Here is a 17,087-nt window from a genome sequence, read left to right as displayed (position 1 = left end):
ACCCTCGTTGCCGGCGCGGACCGATATAGCCGCACATTTCGCGGCACTCGGGAGCTTACCTCGGTCTAATGAATGAATTTACGCCGATTTTATTCCGCAGCTGGAGAGCCAACAGTTGGGGGTGGAGTCCAAGCGGATGGTGGCCAAGATGCAGGGCTCGTACCAGAGCCGGGCCGAGCTCTACGCCAGTCTCTTCGACATCAATTACCACGTTAACACCACTTCGCAAGGTAATTAGTCCGCGTACAAGAGAGGTCGAGAGCACGAGAGGCGAATGTTCAATCGAGAAATGAAGCGGCTTTCGGAACACTTCAATTTGAAACTAAACATTTTAACAGCAAAGTAAATAATAATCAATGTTTAAGCCTGACAGTTCTAGACAGCTTTTTGGCAGAATATTTGACTAATTCTTATCATATTGAAATTATTTATAGGAGCAAAATAAAGGGTTTTAGAGGTTTCTTAGTCGATTAAAATGGTTCTAGTATGTTTCGGAATGAACTTCACTAGATGCTTAATAAGGCATTTCATTTTTGTTACTTCTTTAAATATTGATTTTCCCCGTTTTTCAAAGGTTTTATTTCCGCGAAAAAGCTAAAGGAATAATATTATTAATAAACATATTTACAAAGGAAACAATCATTTTAACAGGAAAATTTTTAGACTTAAAGATTTTTGTAAAACACATTAATTTAAACCATTAGTCATAATTTTTTCTTTATAGTTACAACTTTAATTAATAATTAAAAAATATTTCGGGAGAATAATAATCTTTTGATCATAAAATTAATTTGTTTATTGTTTTATTAACTATTTATTTAATAAATTTTTATTTCAAGATTTGGAAAACACTGTTACTTAATAATTAATTTTAAAATAGAAGCTATAAAAATTGAATATGCAAATTGTTTATAGCGCATCGAAATAATTAAAAAATATTAATTATCTGACCAGCATTGAGATTCGAATTTCCAATATTTATAACTTTGAACCAAAATCATTGACATTTCCGCAGCAAAAATTTCTTATCTAATCTAATATCACATCTCTGTATAAAGTTTGTTATGAACGACTCTGCGAAACCTTTTGGGATCATTCACTATAATCCAAGAATCCAAGTCTATTTTAGGATTAAGTTTTGCAAATTCATCCCAACTTTCCCAATTTGTTACCAGAGTGGAGTCTGCTGTTGTGCGGTCCGCATCTGTGCTCATTCGGCCGGCTGTCCGACGGCCAGAAAGTAAGCCAAATCCCTGGAATGTCGTCCTTGCTCTCGTCTAAAGCGGCTCTGTGCCGCCTCCAGCGGCAGCTTGCGGAGGCGGCGCTCGGCGCCCTCCTCTGCTTTTCCCTCCCTGAGGACTTCGAGGATCTTCTCAACGTGGCCGACAGCACCGACAACCAATCGATCTGGACGATTGAACCCAGTGGACCTGCGCGGCCCGTCCAAACGGTCAACACTTATCAACTCTTTGAAGCCGCCAGACTTAAAAAGTACAACAATTCGTCCTGGTCCCGGCAAAATTGCGCAACGTTCAACAAACACCCAAAATTTCATTGTCAAATTGATTGTTGACCTTTTCTTGCAATAAGGAAATTCGCGTTTGGTTGTTGAAAGTTACGCAATTTTGCCGGGACCAGGACGAATTGTAACATTAATATTTGAGCAGTGGATTTTAATTTAAGAGGAAAAATAGTTCATTCTTTTATGTTTGTTGAAATAGTAGTTTGAATTGGTTTTTATTAAAAAATTACAGTTTGTTTTAATTTACCTTGGGGTAAAAATTGTTAAATCCATAATTGAAATGACTTTTCACCATTTCTATTTTAAACCAGATCTATTTTTTGAAAGGATTTTTTAAATAATTGCGAATTCAATCCTTTTTTCCATCAAATAAGATATACCAATTAAGATAATGTTGAGCAATCGTTACAGACGAAACTAATTATCTAATTTGACTTATTTATTTGGGAAAAAATTGGTGTGTTAACTAAATACGTTCAACATTTTTATTTACGTTTGGGGGTGACGGGGGTTAGAAATGATGAAGACCGATGAAATTCAAATGACGAATTTTGTCGTAGTATTGGTTTACAGTAGCAAATCCGATCTGACACAAATCAAGTACAAGAACTGAAATTGTTTTACAATAGTAAGTTACAAAATTCTTTTGATAAAACTGACGGTTGGACTCACCCCTTTGAATCGGGTTCTGTGCTGTTAAACAAACCACGTCAGCACCGAGTGGCTGACGGGCGAAAACTGAATTCTTATTTTAAAATCATCTTTCTGCTGTTAAAGTGGAATGATACTGGGCAACAAATGAAAATTATTTAAATTGTTGGATGCCTTAAACAATTGACCGATAAACAGTTTGTTCAACAATTTGCAATAATAAAAAAATGACCTTCCTACAATAAAAATTCAAATTTTGCCAATTTTCTCCAAAATTTACAGTGCTTGAACATATTTTCTAAGGAGGGTATCCCTCCTTAATATTTTCTCGGCATATTTAGATTCCTCTCGTCGAGATCTGTCCAACGGTGTATGCCACTTTTTGGGGAAACTCTTGGTTTTGAAATTAAATCGGATTTCAAGTAAGGAGACAGCCATTGCCATTTGAAAAGCACGGTAACTTTCCAGGCAATTTTCTCAAAAAATTACAGCGCTCCTTAGGTCAATTTAGGCTTTAACTGAATCCTAAGGGCCGAGTTTATGCATTGGCAACAAGCATTTTCCAGGCTTTTCCAGTATCATTCCTCTTTAAACAATAATGCAAAATTACAATAATTCAAACCGTCGACAATTGTTAGCTCCAAACAAAAAGGAGGACCGCGCTCCTGTACCACTACACGTTCATGTTTATTTAAATGTTCATTTGAGAAAACTTGATCCATTTTCAACAGATTTCCCGAGAGAGGAATCGTGAAGACTGTGAGCAAACGATATTTGCTGATGAACGGACAATACGCGATTCACGCTCACTTTGCTGTGTTAGTCACGTCGATGGCGCCGCTGCGGGCCTACCTGGACGAGCGCGACGCCAGGATCGAGCTGCTCTCCTCCACCACGCAGCACCAGGCGAGTACAAGACCAAAATAATGAAAAATACTTTGTACAAATTACCACGAATCCGCGTTTGTGTGTGTCAGCGCTGCCGGGCAAACACGATTAATTATTGTCTTTCAAGTCTGTTATTTCTCCCCTTTTTATACACAACGAGGCTTCCTCGGCGCATTTGGAAACTTTTAAGCAAATGAGCCGCCACAAACGGGGACAACCTCCGAATTGAATTTGCATGTGAGCTCGAGGAAAACACGCATTGTGCCATGTTTTACCATTTTATATATATACACACACACCACCATATGCGGAGAGAGAGCGAGTGAGTCGCAAGCGCCATTAATCAACGGAAAATGTTTCTCGGTGAAAGCGCTTTATGGGTGCATTAAAAGTCGGGGAAATTTTTTTCCGCATGAAACATAAGATCGGAAGTTATTTTTAACTCTTATGCTCATAGAGCAATATTCAAATGCTCTGCTTGGCGTTGTTACAATAACAAAACGCGACAAACACTCCATCGCCATGCAATTAATCCTCCCCCAAATTAAAGCGCGGGCCTGATTGCGTGACTCAACTTATCTTGCCCGATTTTTCTTGTTTTAGGGAATGTCATAACGAGCAAATCATAAAATGTACATATGAAAATGCCGCAGAACATTAATTTCTGTGGTTTCTGACATGTTTTGATTTTTACGAACTCTTTATGATTATCCTAAGAGCTAAATAATCTAATAACCGCAAAGGCAGTAGTTATATTTTTGCTATTTATAGAACTCCTGGAATGTACAACGACTCTGGTCGTACTTGGGCCCAGAGAAGAGCGTCAGAGTGCGTAATAGAATCCGCAATTTCGTCCTATTTTTCCTCTTGAAAGCAGAAATAGCGCTTTCAAGGTATTTGCCGAGCTCAAACAGGTGCAGTATCGCTTCTTCATTGGATTGTGCTTTATCACCCATCATTTTTATTATTCCCCCGGCCACAAATACATCAGTGTATTGACTTTCCTCCTCTAGAAAGATTGGCACTACAGAAATATGACGTATAATAAATATATCTTTTTAGATAGAGTTTGGGTAGAAAACTTGCATTTTCTCTCAGCATTGATTTTCGACCATCAATAATCAGATTACAAGTAAAAATTTTAAAGGTTGTGTTATAAAGTACATTAAATTTTAAGCTGTGTATATACTTATTGTTTTTTTAAGAGTAGTATTTTTTTCAACGATGCACGTCGTTTTAACTATTTTGGGTGTGCATCGGGTTATCCGGTAGTCATTAGAAGGTGATAAAAAGGAAAAGCTTAAGTCTCATTTTTTGTGGAATAAAATTTTTTAACTAAAGTGGAAAGAAAAATTTAAAACATAATTTTATGGTCGCTACGGGATAACTTGATGCACAAAAATCATTCACTATGCAACCTGCTGGACTTAAACGTCCACCGGGATTGCATAACTTCTTATTTATGTATTATTTAATTGCAGACAAAATTTCTTTCAATTAATATCAATCCAAATATCACTGGACGAAGAGCTCAGTCCGATAATCGAAAGCGTCGAACCTGATCCCAGGGTGGAGCGAAGGACCCTGAGCAAACTTTTCCGCTTGGTCACAAGCGCCGATTCCGTTCACGATGAGCTCACGCGAGCTCTGCTCTACTCTGGTGCGCATTCTGCTTCGCAATGCAGAGTCTTTAGGTTATTAAACTCTGTTTTATTTCCAGGGGCTGGTTGCGACTCGCAGAAATGTCCGCCGAGCAAGGAAGACTTTCTTTACCTGCTGTCCACTCGGCGGGAGACGCTGCACGCGGTTGATCTTGTGCGGCTCTACCCCCAACCACTTCCCCTTCCCCAAAAATGGGTGGACAAACTTGTGAAGTAATAGAAGCTTGGTTGGTTAGTTATGGAATGGTTGTTATTGAAAGTGATTTTGTTTCAGTGAGACTGGAAAACATGTGACTATTGCAGGCGAAAGCCTTTACTCAACTGTAGAGAAATATTTTGCTAGTAAAACTGATCTAACTGACAACAATAATTTACCTCAATATAAAAAGTACGTTATAATTGCTTCATTAATTTTCATAGGGGAAATAAGTAACATTATTTGGAATATAAAACTAAAAAATCATGATTTCCTTTCCTATTATTTTGTTTCCAATTTTATTTCTCCAGAATAAACAGATGTTAATTGAGAGATGGAATCATATTTTTCTAATTGTAAGTTATGCTTGAGAACATATCAAAAACCAAATTTAATCAGCGCAACTCCTTCTAAAAATATTTATTACTTTGGATTAATTAATTACTTAAATTAAAAATTATTTCAATACTGACAAGAAATTCCATCTTTATAGTCATTTATTTTCCCAGTTTTGGTCTTTACTCAATGAATTCTCATTGGAATTTCAGCAAAACATCTTATTGTTTTCAGCTCGAATTTAGAAAGTTTACACGTTTTGCCGGGGAGGTACCTGGAACCTTCGAAGGACGAAAGCCTTGACATGAACCTAGACTGCTCCTCAAGTACCTGAAATTGTTACAAATAATTTTCCAGTTCGTTGTAAGAAAGCTTTTCACAGACTCAGAAAACACCATGTACCTGAGGTATCTAAGTGTTGACCGCGGGATGCTGCAGCCTTTGTTTGACCCCGAGGTCAGGCAGTATGAAATCAAGGTGGCCTACAATACTACTTTGGTGCAAGTACGTGCGGCGCCGGTGGACTGCAACGTTTTGGTTTTCTTTGATGACCAAAATCAGCCCACAAAGTAAGTTTAATTTTATTATATAACCCTTTTTGGATTGTAAGATTTGAAAGATAAACATTTTTTCTAAGCTGCCAATCATTTCGTGATCATGTTGAAACGCATTTTAAGTCATTTGAAAAATCTTCAAATGCCAAACACATCTAAAGTTGTCCCAAAATCTCAGCTTGTAAGTTTAAGACAGAAATACAATTTTCAGGAACATAATATTCGATTTTAACAGGCAAAATTTAATTCAGAAATATCTATTATTAAAAACCTTAATATAGCTTCTCTTAATTTTTAATTTGAGAAATAAAAAACAGGTCTTTTTGCACATTTTAGAACGAGCAATAAATAAAAATGATTCAAAAACCCAGGCAGAAAAATTCGGTTCCAAACGGAAGTGAAAAATTCGGATGCGTTTTTAATCACAAACGAAATATGTTATTTTGAAGGAACCGTTCGTTTCCATCGTGGAACCAAACAGTTCCACGACGGAAGCGTTTAATTGGTTCTACGGTGGAACCAAAAAATATGGAACCATTCGGATCCTCAAATGGAACCGTTCACTTTCTTTAATGGAACAACCGTTTCGGTTTTTTTCATTATATAGCGTCTGAAACAGTCAGAATATCTTCAAATTTCAAATCAGATCAAAATTAAAGATTCTTACTAACTATTTCTTATTTCGATTGTGCTTATCATCTGTTCGAATTTTATAATTTTGTCGTTTATGAAAAACCATTTGAAACTCACACCCCTAATTTTTACCGAATTCAATACATAAGAAAGTTCTTTTGGTCAATTTAAAATTGAATAAAATTGTTCAAAGATATTTGCATTTTTATTGCAAGGTATGTCATTTGTCGCTGGAACTTTTGTATCCAGTTGCTCGAAGACTCTATTGTACTAAAGCTGCTCTTGCTAAACTCCTTTCCGCGTGTGCTGGATTTGCGACTTTCAAGGAGCCAAGAAAAAGAAGCTTACGCGTTTGTGCGCGCGAGTAAAAATTCGCTGCGGTGCTCACTTTGGTAAGGCGCTTACTTAAAATGCTCTTTGCTGCGAATATTTACGAGCTGCCAATGCAAATCACGTCGGCAAAGCCGTAATCGAGTTTGTTTGGCTTTTTCACCGGCGCGCGAGGAGACAGATGTGAGACAATGATATTTAAATGAAGGTGACAGAGTGCTCGCAGCCCCTCGCGCTCTTTCACGCCTTGCCGGGCTTCACCAGCGAATAGTTCGCAAGGCAGCCACCGCCGGCGCCAGAAAGTTTTTCACGCGGGCTATAGTTGCAGTTTGGATGCTCAGATGGCAGACTCGTGACGTTGTACATTAGTTAATTTTAGGAATTCAGGAATATAGGGAAATTTAAAGGTTTAAAAATTTTGTCAAATAGTAGTACATACAAATAAAAACTTGCAATACAAATCAAACCAATTTATTCTATGAATATATTATCAATATATTATATTGATAATTTTTTACCCATTTTAAATTTTCATCATTGTTAAGTAATGAATTACAATGATTTTTTGCTGCAACTTTTTGGCTTCTTTATCATAACTTTATTGAGTGCTTAAATACACGTTTCCCAATACCGTTCCAAATTTTAGCAGAAAAATAAAATAGGTAAAATAGTTATAAAACGCGAAAGATTACTCCCTTTTTTTGCTACTACGTACGTCTTTTTATTTTCAGCTGTTTGTTCAATGCATGTCTCCTTGTGTCACTGTTTCAGATTATATAAAAGCAGCGTTGGACTGGGAGAAAACAAGTTGGTGATACGATTGCTAAGTTCGAAGCAACAACAACTTAATACTTACTGGGTTACAATAATTCGTCACCCTGAAAAACCTGATTCTCCTTTCAACCCTGACAATGAACACCAAGTGTGCAGTCTCAAACAGGTATTTACTTAGACGTAAATTTTTACCCTCTTTAGACGACAGTTAAGTTTCCTATATATTTGCTATGAAATAGTAGTTTAAAAATTTGCCACACCATTTTTCAATTTTTTTACTTCAAATCAATGAACAATCATTTAATTTCTAAAACGTGCCAAGTTTTGTCAATTTATTTTACTGCAAACCCACGTATTTTTAGATATATAGTAAATATATAGAAAAACCGTTGAAATTTGTTTAAATTTAGAAATCTTTTTGAAAAAAATGAATTATTTAAAAATTCCTTTTCTGCGAGATAGTTTGATAGATTAGAAATTCCTATTAACAATCTATTTTTCCATCCATTTGATACTCTTTCGTGCGTTAAGTCCTCTTGTCATTCACGAAAATGCGTGCCGCGCATTTGAACTGATTGTGAGTGCACCGTGCCGGTGCACAAAGCATTTCTGGCTGGTTGACACGCAAAGCAAAGAGATATCTGGAATAATTTACCGGGCCGGCGTGAAAAATGGAGTGATCCAAAGGCTTTTGATGTTTTTTGGATGATGATAAGCAGACGCGGCGCGGGCGCTGCACCCTTTTTATCAGAGGGACGAATAAAAGGGGCCGCCATAGCGTTCGTTTTACGATGAAGCGTTATTCAGGGAAACCGTGGCGGCGGATGAAACGCATCATTTTATTATTATTTACCAGCAAGCCGAGTCTAGAACTTTGAATGCCGCCGCGCCGTTATATTTGAATAAAACAGACACAAAATAACAGCCGGCGCGAGAGCTGCAATCCCTCGTGTGTCTGCCATGCTGTTGCCAGAGATAAAATTGGAAATTTCTAAATTATTGCAGACGAGCACCCAGACCTTCTGTACACTTGATCACTCAAAAGCTCGCTTCGTTCGCAAATAGAATTAATGATTTTTCGAAATTAATACGTAAAATTGAAAAATATACTCAATTATTAGCATTGTTTCCTATTTCACTTGAAATTTTCATGCCATACATTAATTGGCTTAAATAAAACAGATTGCTGAAATCAAGTTCCTTTGTACTCTAAAGAGGTTAGCATTCTTGATGCGATTTCCAATCGAACATTTTTTGGTTGGTTTTACATCAAAAGCACTATTTAAAGTCAAAATAAACAATTTCATTGTTACTATTTAGACGACTACTACATATAGTACCTTGACAAAAGGATCAAGCAATGAAAATGTAAAAAATGAACTTAGTTTAATCATTGTTAACTTTTGAACGTTTTTATTATTTTATTATTAATAAAAAGCTTGCCTTTTCTATATACACATTCCAAACATGCACAAAATACTCATTTTATTATACGATTATTATTCAAACAACCAATAACTCTCATATGTGGGGTAAGGGAATTTCAGACAGATAACTGTTTTTTCTAGGCCTTATCCAATCATCATGGGAGTATGGATCAATTCTGTATAAAAATTAAACTTTTATTTTACAGTTTGTGTGTTTTTTGCAACTCTTCTTTTTAAGAGGACATTTTTATAGAAATACTTCGAAGAAACGACGGTTTTTTTTGGAAAAGTGCCATTGTAATCGAAAACTTGCCAGTTGTACAAAAATGATGTGAAAACCTTTTAAATCGGCCCAGCATCCGTCCAAAACCATCTAGTTTTTACTAAAAATGACTTTTTTTGCTACAAACACGTCTAAAATTTGCCCTGCTTGTTTTTTTATCATATTTTTTTCTAACTAGACCAAGACATCCAATTTTGATGCAGTTTTTTGTCAGATTTATTTTTAAATATTTTGTTTGTTTAATTTTTTGCTGTTCACATTTATATTTATTTTCTCTTTAAATGTCAAAATTAAAATTTATTTTTACATTAGTGCGTCTGTATCAGCTAGTCTGGATATTTTTTAATCGAATCGACTACAAAAGGCACTGGCAAATTCCACCATTGGAATGCCAAACAAATGAATTTGGCTGGCTGCATCTCGGGGCGCATGATGTGTATAAATAAACGTTATCTCGGCGATTGTTTCCGAGCTGTCACGGGCAATCAGGGTCGGCAGTAATAACAGAGTGCGGGGCGGACAGACACGACTCGGCGCATGCAGGGACATACACTCAAAAAAGCTGCGAGGAATTCCCATTGTGTCCAGGCTTCGTTTAATGAAATCAGCCGGACAGATGTATTATTGCTGCCCTCACAGCCCAATGACAGGCAGTGCTCGCTCGTTATGATTTGCTTGCTTTTCAATTGCGCTCTTTCCCTTTTGTTGTCTCTTTTTAGGGGAAAGTTCGGCGTCAGCCAAAACGAATTTCGGTAAATGCCTCTCAAGCCTGTCATTTCTATACAATTTTCAGTGCTAGGAAGTGGATTTTTTCTTTGGTTGTTTAGTAACTACTCAAATTTAGCACGTGCGTTTTTTGTTATTATGAAACCTTTTTAATTGTTCAGAAACACAGCTTTTTACGTTACATTCCTCTGTTAGATAAAATGTTTTGCCTCAAATGTGTAGAATTTCATGAAAATAGACGGAAATGACCAATTAAGTTTTCCAATCTAGCATAATTTTCGAGTTAAAAAGCCGAACATAATAATTGCGCCTTATGGGGACTTCCATGTTGAATTTAATTAAAGGGGACAATTTTTATGCAATATCATGACTAAATTTGCTATGCAGAATCTTCTTAATTAAGACAAATTGGTTGAAATTTTACTCAGGCATTTTTAAGAAAATCCTGAATTTTTACAATTTTTTACGCATAGGTCCTGTTAACGGCTTGCAGATCATAATCAATATATAAATTGTGCGAGTTGATAAGCTTGATTTCTGGTTTGTGTCCAGTTAAATTTAATAGACTGGGAAATATGAAAAAATTTTGCCTAAAATAGAGCTCCTTTTTCTTTATCATCATCTTTTGCAAGTTAATATCCATTACATATATCAAATATTAAGTGCAGCTTTGGTGGTCTGGCACTATCCACTAACGTTTCAGCACAAATTTATGGTGAAATTTCTCTATTCCGGTCGAAAAAGTCATTCGAAATTCGAGAAGCCACTATATAAATATTAGCGAAGGGGGAGATCGCCATATTAGAAACTTTGCAAATCGCAGGCTTGAGTGAGCCGAAAAGATTGACGCATATGTAACACATGTCGAAAATTAAATTCCTGTCCTCGTCAACTTCCACACGAGTGGCGCAATGCCTTTTGATTTTCGCAACAAACGCGCAACGTTCCCGCACGGCCAGCCGCGGCTGATCATGGGCGATTGACTGGAAAAACGCTCACAAAGCGTTTTCACCGCATATTTTTATCCATGTGACCCACAAATGCGAATCGCAAAATTCGCATACACACACCAACAGCCGAGATTTTGTCTGCCGTCTTCTCGTTGGTTAAATTTTGACAAGTTGGTATTACCTATATCGATGATTCGCTTTATCTAGAGGTATTACCAAGAAACGGAAAAATATGGCTCAATCACGCAGTTCTAATCCGAAAGCTACCTGAAGCCAAAGTATAATTCCAAAATAATATGTTTTGTTGTATAAAAATATATTTTGGTGAACTACTCAAGAAAAAATGACCTCGAGATTAATTAAAGATTGCTTTTCTGATCGCAAACATGCATGGTTTCAATAATTCGTGTCTCGAGATGGACTTATTGGGAGAGCATCGTGGTGTGTATTTCCAAACGGTTAATTGAAAGGTTATCAAATGGACGAGAGTTATTGGCCTAGAGGCCGCGACGCGCCTGAAAAATTACATTTACAAGAAGCTGTGCGGCTTGCGTGTGGAACAAAAGGAGTATCAAACGATTGTAATGCGGCCCATCAACAATATAATTTATTAATTGATGCTCCTCAGGCCATGAGCGCTTTCTACTCTTTTTTTCATTAAGCCCAGGTGATTGATAAAAGGTGCTCGGAAATACATATCACGACCGCGCGTCGCTCAACCCTCATTTTTCATCTGGCTATGCTCACTGTTGTTGTTCACGAGAGAGCAGAGCATGATTGGCCTTTTTGTTTTGCAGCTGGGTGGTAAAACCTAATATATGGCATCAGGATTCCTTCTCTCTGCTCACCGTGCTCTTTTTTCTAATTAGACGAGAGGCTGAAAGATTCTGAGAAGATCCTCTTTCCGTTTTTTCACTTTTTTACTCCAAATGCCGCCGGCAGATAACACCGAACTAATTTATTTATGAGCCCTGTACAAAGCAGTTCTATGCGATTAAACTCATTTTTAAAAGTTAAGGATGTTAAATTTACAATTTTACTGAGGCATTCTTTAATTTTTATATATTTTAGAACAGGTGTTCTCATATTTCAACAATAAAAGTCTATCAAATTTAGAGGAGTAATCGGATGATGCTCACAAATCAAAACATTCGTTTTCATTATTTAAAATAAATATAAAAAAATACGCAGTTTAGTCCAAAGAGAAAAGCCGTATAAATTTCCTATCCCATTTAATTTTTATCCGCTAAATTCTATTTACGATTAGGTCGTGGTAGTCTAACACAGCATTAAATTCAATCAGTCTTATATTATATTGGAGCGTTCGTGTATTCATAAAGTGCCAAATTTATTATTAAAGTAGTTTAGCTTCAATAAACGTTATCTGATCCCATTCCAAAATGAAAGAAATCGCAATATAGTAACCAAGTTAAAACATTATTTAGTCAGATAAATTTTGAAAAAGAGGGTTGTTCAACTGCTAAACAGCAACAAAACAAATATTTTTTCTGTCCTTGCCAGTGTCTAATAAATTAATTTTAATAATTTCAGGACTGCAAATTCAAATTCTCCCCTTCTGAGCAGTGCGGCCTCCACGTAGAGACAGGAAGATTGAATTGGCCGCTGACCGTCGATCGCTTCTCCAAGCTCGCCATCTGCTCATCAGGCGACTCTGCAGGTAAGTTACTGTGTGGTCTTTTTACGGGGTGATATAATAATTCGAGGACACGTGCGAAACGAATCTTAATTTGACCCTGCGTGTGCGTGTGGCACTTTTTTGTTAGTTAGTGTTGAGTGAGGAGAATTATGTAATATGTGCTCTCGCTGTTTGACCATGCAGGTGTGGATAGATATAGGTTCTTTGTCTGTTAAGGTATTTCCTGCTGCATCTCTAAGGGCCTAATAGAGGCGAACAGGGGGTTGTTGAGAGGCGGCGGCACCTTTGTACCTCCCCTCCGAAATCTATCTCTTTCAAATGATCTCCTCTCATTCAGGGTTAGCTTCGTGCTTGGTGTTCTTTCGAATGCCGAATAAATCTATCTGTTTCGCATGAAATGCTTGAATCTCTAGTTTCCTCGCTCTCAGGAATGATAACAATCGGATCAGTTACCTCTCAGAGTTTGAGCAATAGTTTCAAACCTACTTTTGTATATCATTGAGCCAAATATTGGCAATGACTGATTTACTTTCACCACGAGGTCCATGAGTCACGTACTACAATAAAAATTCATTATCCAGCCTTATTGGGAAGAGCACTCGAGCATTCCTTAGAATATCTAGGTTAAGCGAGGAGAGGATTACGATATTATTTTTCTTATTTATTCAAATAAATTTGTTATGATTAGTGATGCAAATGAAATTAACAATAAAGCATACCAATTGCAAAATGTTTGGAGACGTTGTTGACGTATGTTAACGTCATTACATCACAACTTTTTGCTGTAATATTTTTTTAAATATCAACTTGAAAGAAAATTCTACTGCAATAACACATGGCCCCGCATGAACCAATTTAGATTTTGTTTAGCAGTCTCTTGAACGGGCTTACAAAGTCATTTTAAGAACTCATGAATTATGAAACTGAGACGAAAACAGGTTTTTTCAAATAAATGTCTTTCTTATAAATCCCTTCCTTGATTTAGTTTCAGAAAATATATTATTTTACATTTTAAATAATTTTTGAAAGCTTTTCAAATAAAATCAAAGGAAATTGACGCTTTTGTATTTGTGACATTTTTATCTCTTTTCATATTAAATTTGAGAAAATGTATTATTGTTGTAAAATATTCATGAATATTTTGATTTTGTTTTATAATGTGGCAAAGGTTCAAGTATATCTTGATTGATATAGGTAGTTCCCGGGATCGATATTTGTTTCTCTGGGTCAACTGGTTATTTCGAATTTGACAAAAAATTCAAATGCTTTAAATTTCAGGATTTGTGCCCGTCTTAATTTCATTACTTCTCGTAGCATATTCCAGAAAAATAATTTAAGCATGCAGGCCTAGATATTCTCTATATTAGGCACACGTGTTGTGCAACGCGAGTGCAGATGCCATCGCACCTTAATAATGATAAAAAACAGACCTTCTCTGCCCGATTTCTCTTTGTGTTTGTTTGGCATTAATATATAATTTACAAAAATAACAGTACGGCTCGCTTTTATTGTTCTTCGAAAAACAATAAGCGTTTAGCGACTAATTTGGCCGGTGCACGTGTCACTGGATCCTTTGTTTAATTCATAAATCCGAGGTGGTGGGAGTCGCGGTGGCGGCCGACGCGCGGATTTATTAATAATAACGAGCGACTTTTCCGAGAGAACTTTTAATGAGCCGCCTTGGAATGCGCATAGGGAGGAAGAGAAAGGAATTCGCTTTTTTGCCAAAGGGATTTTCGGCGGAATCGCGAGTCAAGTATGTTGCCGCAAGAATGGCCAATTACGCTGATAACGAGCTTCCCGAGACTGAAGAAAGGCATGCGACCGAGAAAGAGAGAGAAGAGAGACACTTTTCCTTTATCTACCGAGCGAGCACTATAAATATCAAGTTGATTCAAACCTCAAAGGGCGCTCGACCTGTCATTTTAATGGACTCACTTTTCCGAATTTCTTTTTATATTGTCATTAATACGTTTCTCCACGTTTTATTTATGCGTTGGGAACACACAAGAGCAGATAGACGGCCCGCCTCAATTTACGACTCACCTTTAACACTTTGAGATTTTCACCCGAAAGGGTCGAATAATGCCGCATTTGTGCCCACACCACTATGAATCTTCCAGCACTTTATACCATTTCCACATTTAATTTTGAAGTAAATTGATTCTTGCTCATTTAAAATTAATTTTGTTAGACATACGCCCAACAAACGTTATTGACACATGTTTTTTTAAATATTGCTTGAAATAAGTTAAAATTCAAATAATATAAATTTCAAAGAGAAAACTTTGAATTTTGTTTGATTTTCATCACATCAAGGAGGATTTGAGAAATTTTCGACAGACTTTTCTGTGTTTGATTTACTCTAAGACTCTATAAGTGAGAAGAAGATGCTCACAATTTAAAGACAGAGAGTAATTTTAAACCCATATAAATCGATCATGAAGATCAAACACGCATTGTCGGAAAATGGATTACATTTCCTTTGGATTACATATTTTTTAAATCGTGCTTGTAACGGCAACTCGGATAATTATTATTTTTTTTTAAATATATTTGTCGATTATTGGAAATATGTTTATTAACGTTAAGATAAATTCGCTCATTGAGAAAATTTTCTGTAAAATTTAAAAAATGTGACCGGTCTAGAACCGATTAAATAGTTTCCAAAACAATTGTTGTTGGGTAAAATGTTCGAAATTTTCCACAGTCTATGTATGATATATTTTGTTTCTCTTTTTTATTTTTTAAAACAGCAACATTAATCTTAATCCAACAAAGAAATTTATATAATTTAAAAAAAATGAGCAAAAACAAATGATACACAGAATGACTCTCGGATTTTCGCTCCACGTGCGACACTCTCCTTTCACTCTTTTAGATTCAACAGCTCATCACACACCAAAAAACGTGATTTTCCCTCCCCTCGTCAAAAGAGTGCATAGCACACTTTGTTAATGTGCTCGTTTCATGAAATGAACAAATAGGGCAGGCAGTCGAGAGCCGGCGTGAGCATAGAAAAAGCAGCCCTTTAATCGAGCGGGGTGAGTTTGCGTTTTGGATTATGCGTAATTCCCCAGGCCGCAAAACGACTCCTGTCGGGAGGGCAGGCAGGGAAAGAAAGAAAGCCAGCCGCGACGCCGCACAAATGCAAACAAACACAAACAAAGCAGCGCGGTTTCAAAACTGAATTTATGGCATGGAGGAACACTGCGTATTACTTTTAATAACATCAAAAATAAACGGAGGGAGAGAGAGGAGATAGATTTTTGTGGTTAATTATGTGTGTTCCTTTAGCCAGCCATGAACCGGAAATTTAAATTATGAGCAGTTTGTTACGAATAAAAATTGCTCCTTAAACGCTGTTCAAAACATTTTATCTGAGGCTAGATTTAAGATTAGATCTTTGAACTGCAAATCCGTTCTGGCAGTTCAAAACGAAGCATTTTCTTTTGAGATGAATTTATGTGAAATTTAGGTTAGCCAACGTAGCCTTAAAGATCTCCGCCAAAGACAGCTGTCAAGAACAATCGACCGCTCAATTTTTCAGATCCTTGGCAAGTAGTCTATTCATGCGTTGGAAAAGATATTTCATATTTTTCCTCTGATCTTCTGAAAGAACGATTATTAGAGCTGTGAACTTTTAACTTCCAATTGTCATGGGACCATCAAATAAGCACAAATCATGCAACTTTAAGCAATATCAACTATATAATTTAAATCACATACAACCGTTAACAACTGCAAATAACCATCTAAATCGAATAAAAATATTGTTTGTAATGTAAAATTTTTTATTGTGAAGGAAAATTTCCAGGTGGAGTTTTCCAGGTTAAAAATATGTACTTTTTTATTTGTTTTCATGTCCAAATGTATATTTTTGTATGTACGAAAAGTCGGTTTCATTGGAAAATCTTTGTTTAAATTTTTTATTTATTTGGCGAGGAAAAAAAGAAATGTCAGAGCCTGCGTCGTATTGCTATGCAACAAAAAATGATGCATTCAATTTTCAATGGAAAAAAATCTACAATCCTCCTCTCTCCAAAAAAAAAAAAAAAAAAAAAAAAAAAAATCATCGAAAATTCACAACCCTTACTGTTGTTATCTGGCGAAGATGAAAATATTTTCCAAAAAAATATGTATTGTAGAAGCAAAATCTTTCTTAATCTACGGTTATTTATTCAGAAAATCGCCTTTTGCCATAAGATGTTAATAGACTTTTCCTGAGAAAAGGACGGTATTCAATAGGAAAGAACAAAAATTAACTCTCAAACTGGAGCTGTGATGGTAATCTCGCGGGAGTGCGGAAATTAGCTGTGTGCAAACAGTCGCTAATTGGACGCGGAAGCCGCCTGGCGGAGAAGACGGAATATAATAAAATTCAATCATCTTTTTTTCCGAGTGCTGATTTCTATGGGCACACAGCTAAAAACTATATATAGATGTATACAAAGAGAAGAGCGGGCCGGTAATGAGAAGGCGGCTGATTACCCCGGAGG

At 36.4% G+C, this 17,087-nt stretch overlaps 1 protein-coding gene across 1 annotated transcript in view; it reads left to right on the top strand.

Moving 5' to 3' along the window:
- LOC135946699 (cadherin-like and PC-esterase domain-containing protein 1) overlaps nucleotides 1-17,087 on the top strand; it is a 42,254-nt gene that overhangs the window by 13,694 nt on the left and 11,473 nt on the right. Inside the window, exons 3-13 of the mRNA XM_065495020.1 lie at nucleotides 101-230; nucleotides 1,176-1,491; nucleotides 2,905-3,079; nucleotides 3,833-3,975; nucleotides 4,543-4,721; nucleotides 4,782-4,935; nucleotides 4,997-5,110; nucleotides 5,489-5,580; nucleotides 5,637-5,823; nucleotides 7,543-7,711; nucleotides 12,483-12,609. Of these exons, the coding sequence (XP_065351092.1) occupies nucleotides 101-230; nucleotides 1,176-1,491; nucleotides 2,905-3,079; nucleotides 3,833-3,975; nucleotides 4,543-4,721; nucleotides 4,782-4,935; nucleotides 4,997-5,110; nucleotides 5,489-5,580; nucleotides 5,637-5,823; nucleotides 7,543-7,711; nucleotides 12,483-12,609 (1,786 nt within the window). The remainder of the gene's footprint in view (nucleotides 1-100; nucleotides 231-1,175; nucleotides 1,492-2,904; nucleotides 3,080-3,832; nucleotides 3,976-4,542; nucleotides 4,722-4,781; nucleotides 4,936-4,996; nucleotides 5,111-5,488; nucleotides 5,581-5,636; nucleotides 5,824-7,542; nucleotides 7,712-12,482; nucleotides 12,610-17,087) is intronic.

Source organism: Cloeon dipterum, chromosome X, assembly GCF_949628265.1.
Source record: "Cloeon dipterum chromosome X, ieCloDipt1.1, whole genome shotgun sequence".
Classification (NCBI taxonomy): Eukaryota; Metazoa; Arthropoda; class Insecta; order Ephemeroptera; family Baetidae; genus Cloeon; species Cloeon dipterum.
This window is presented reverse-complemented; position numbering and strand designations above follow the sequence as displayed.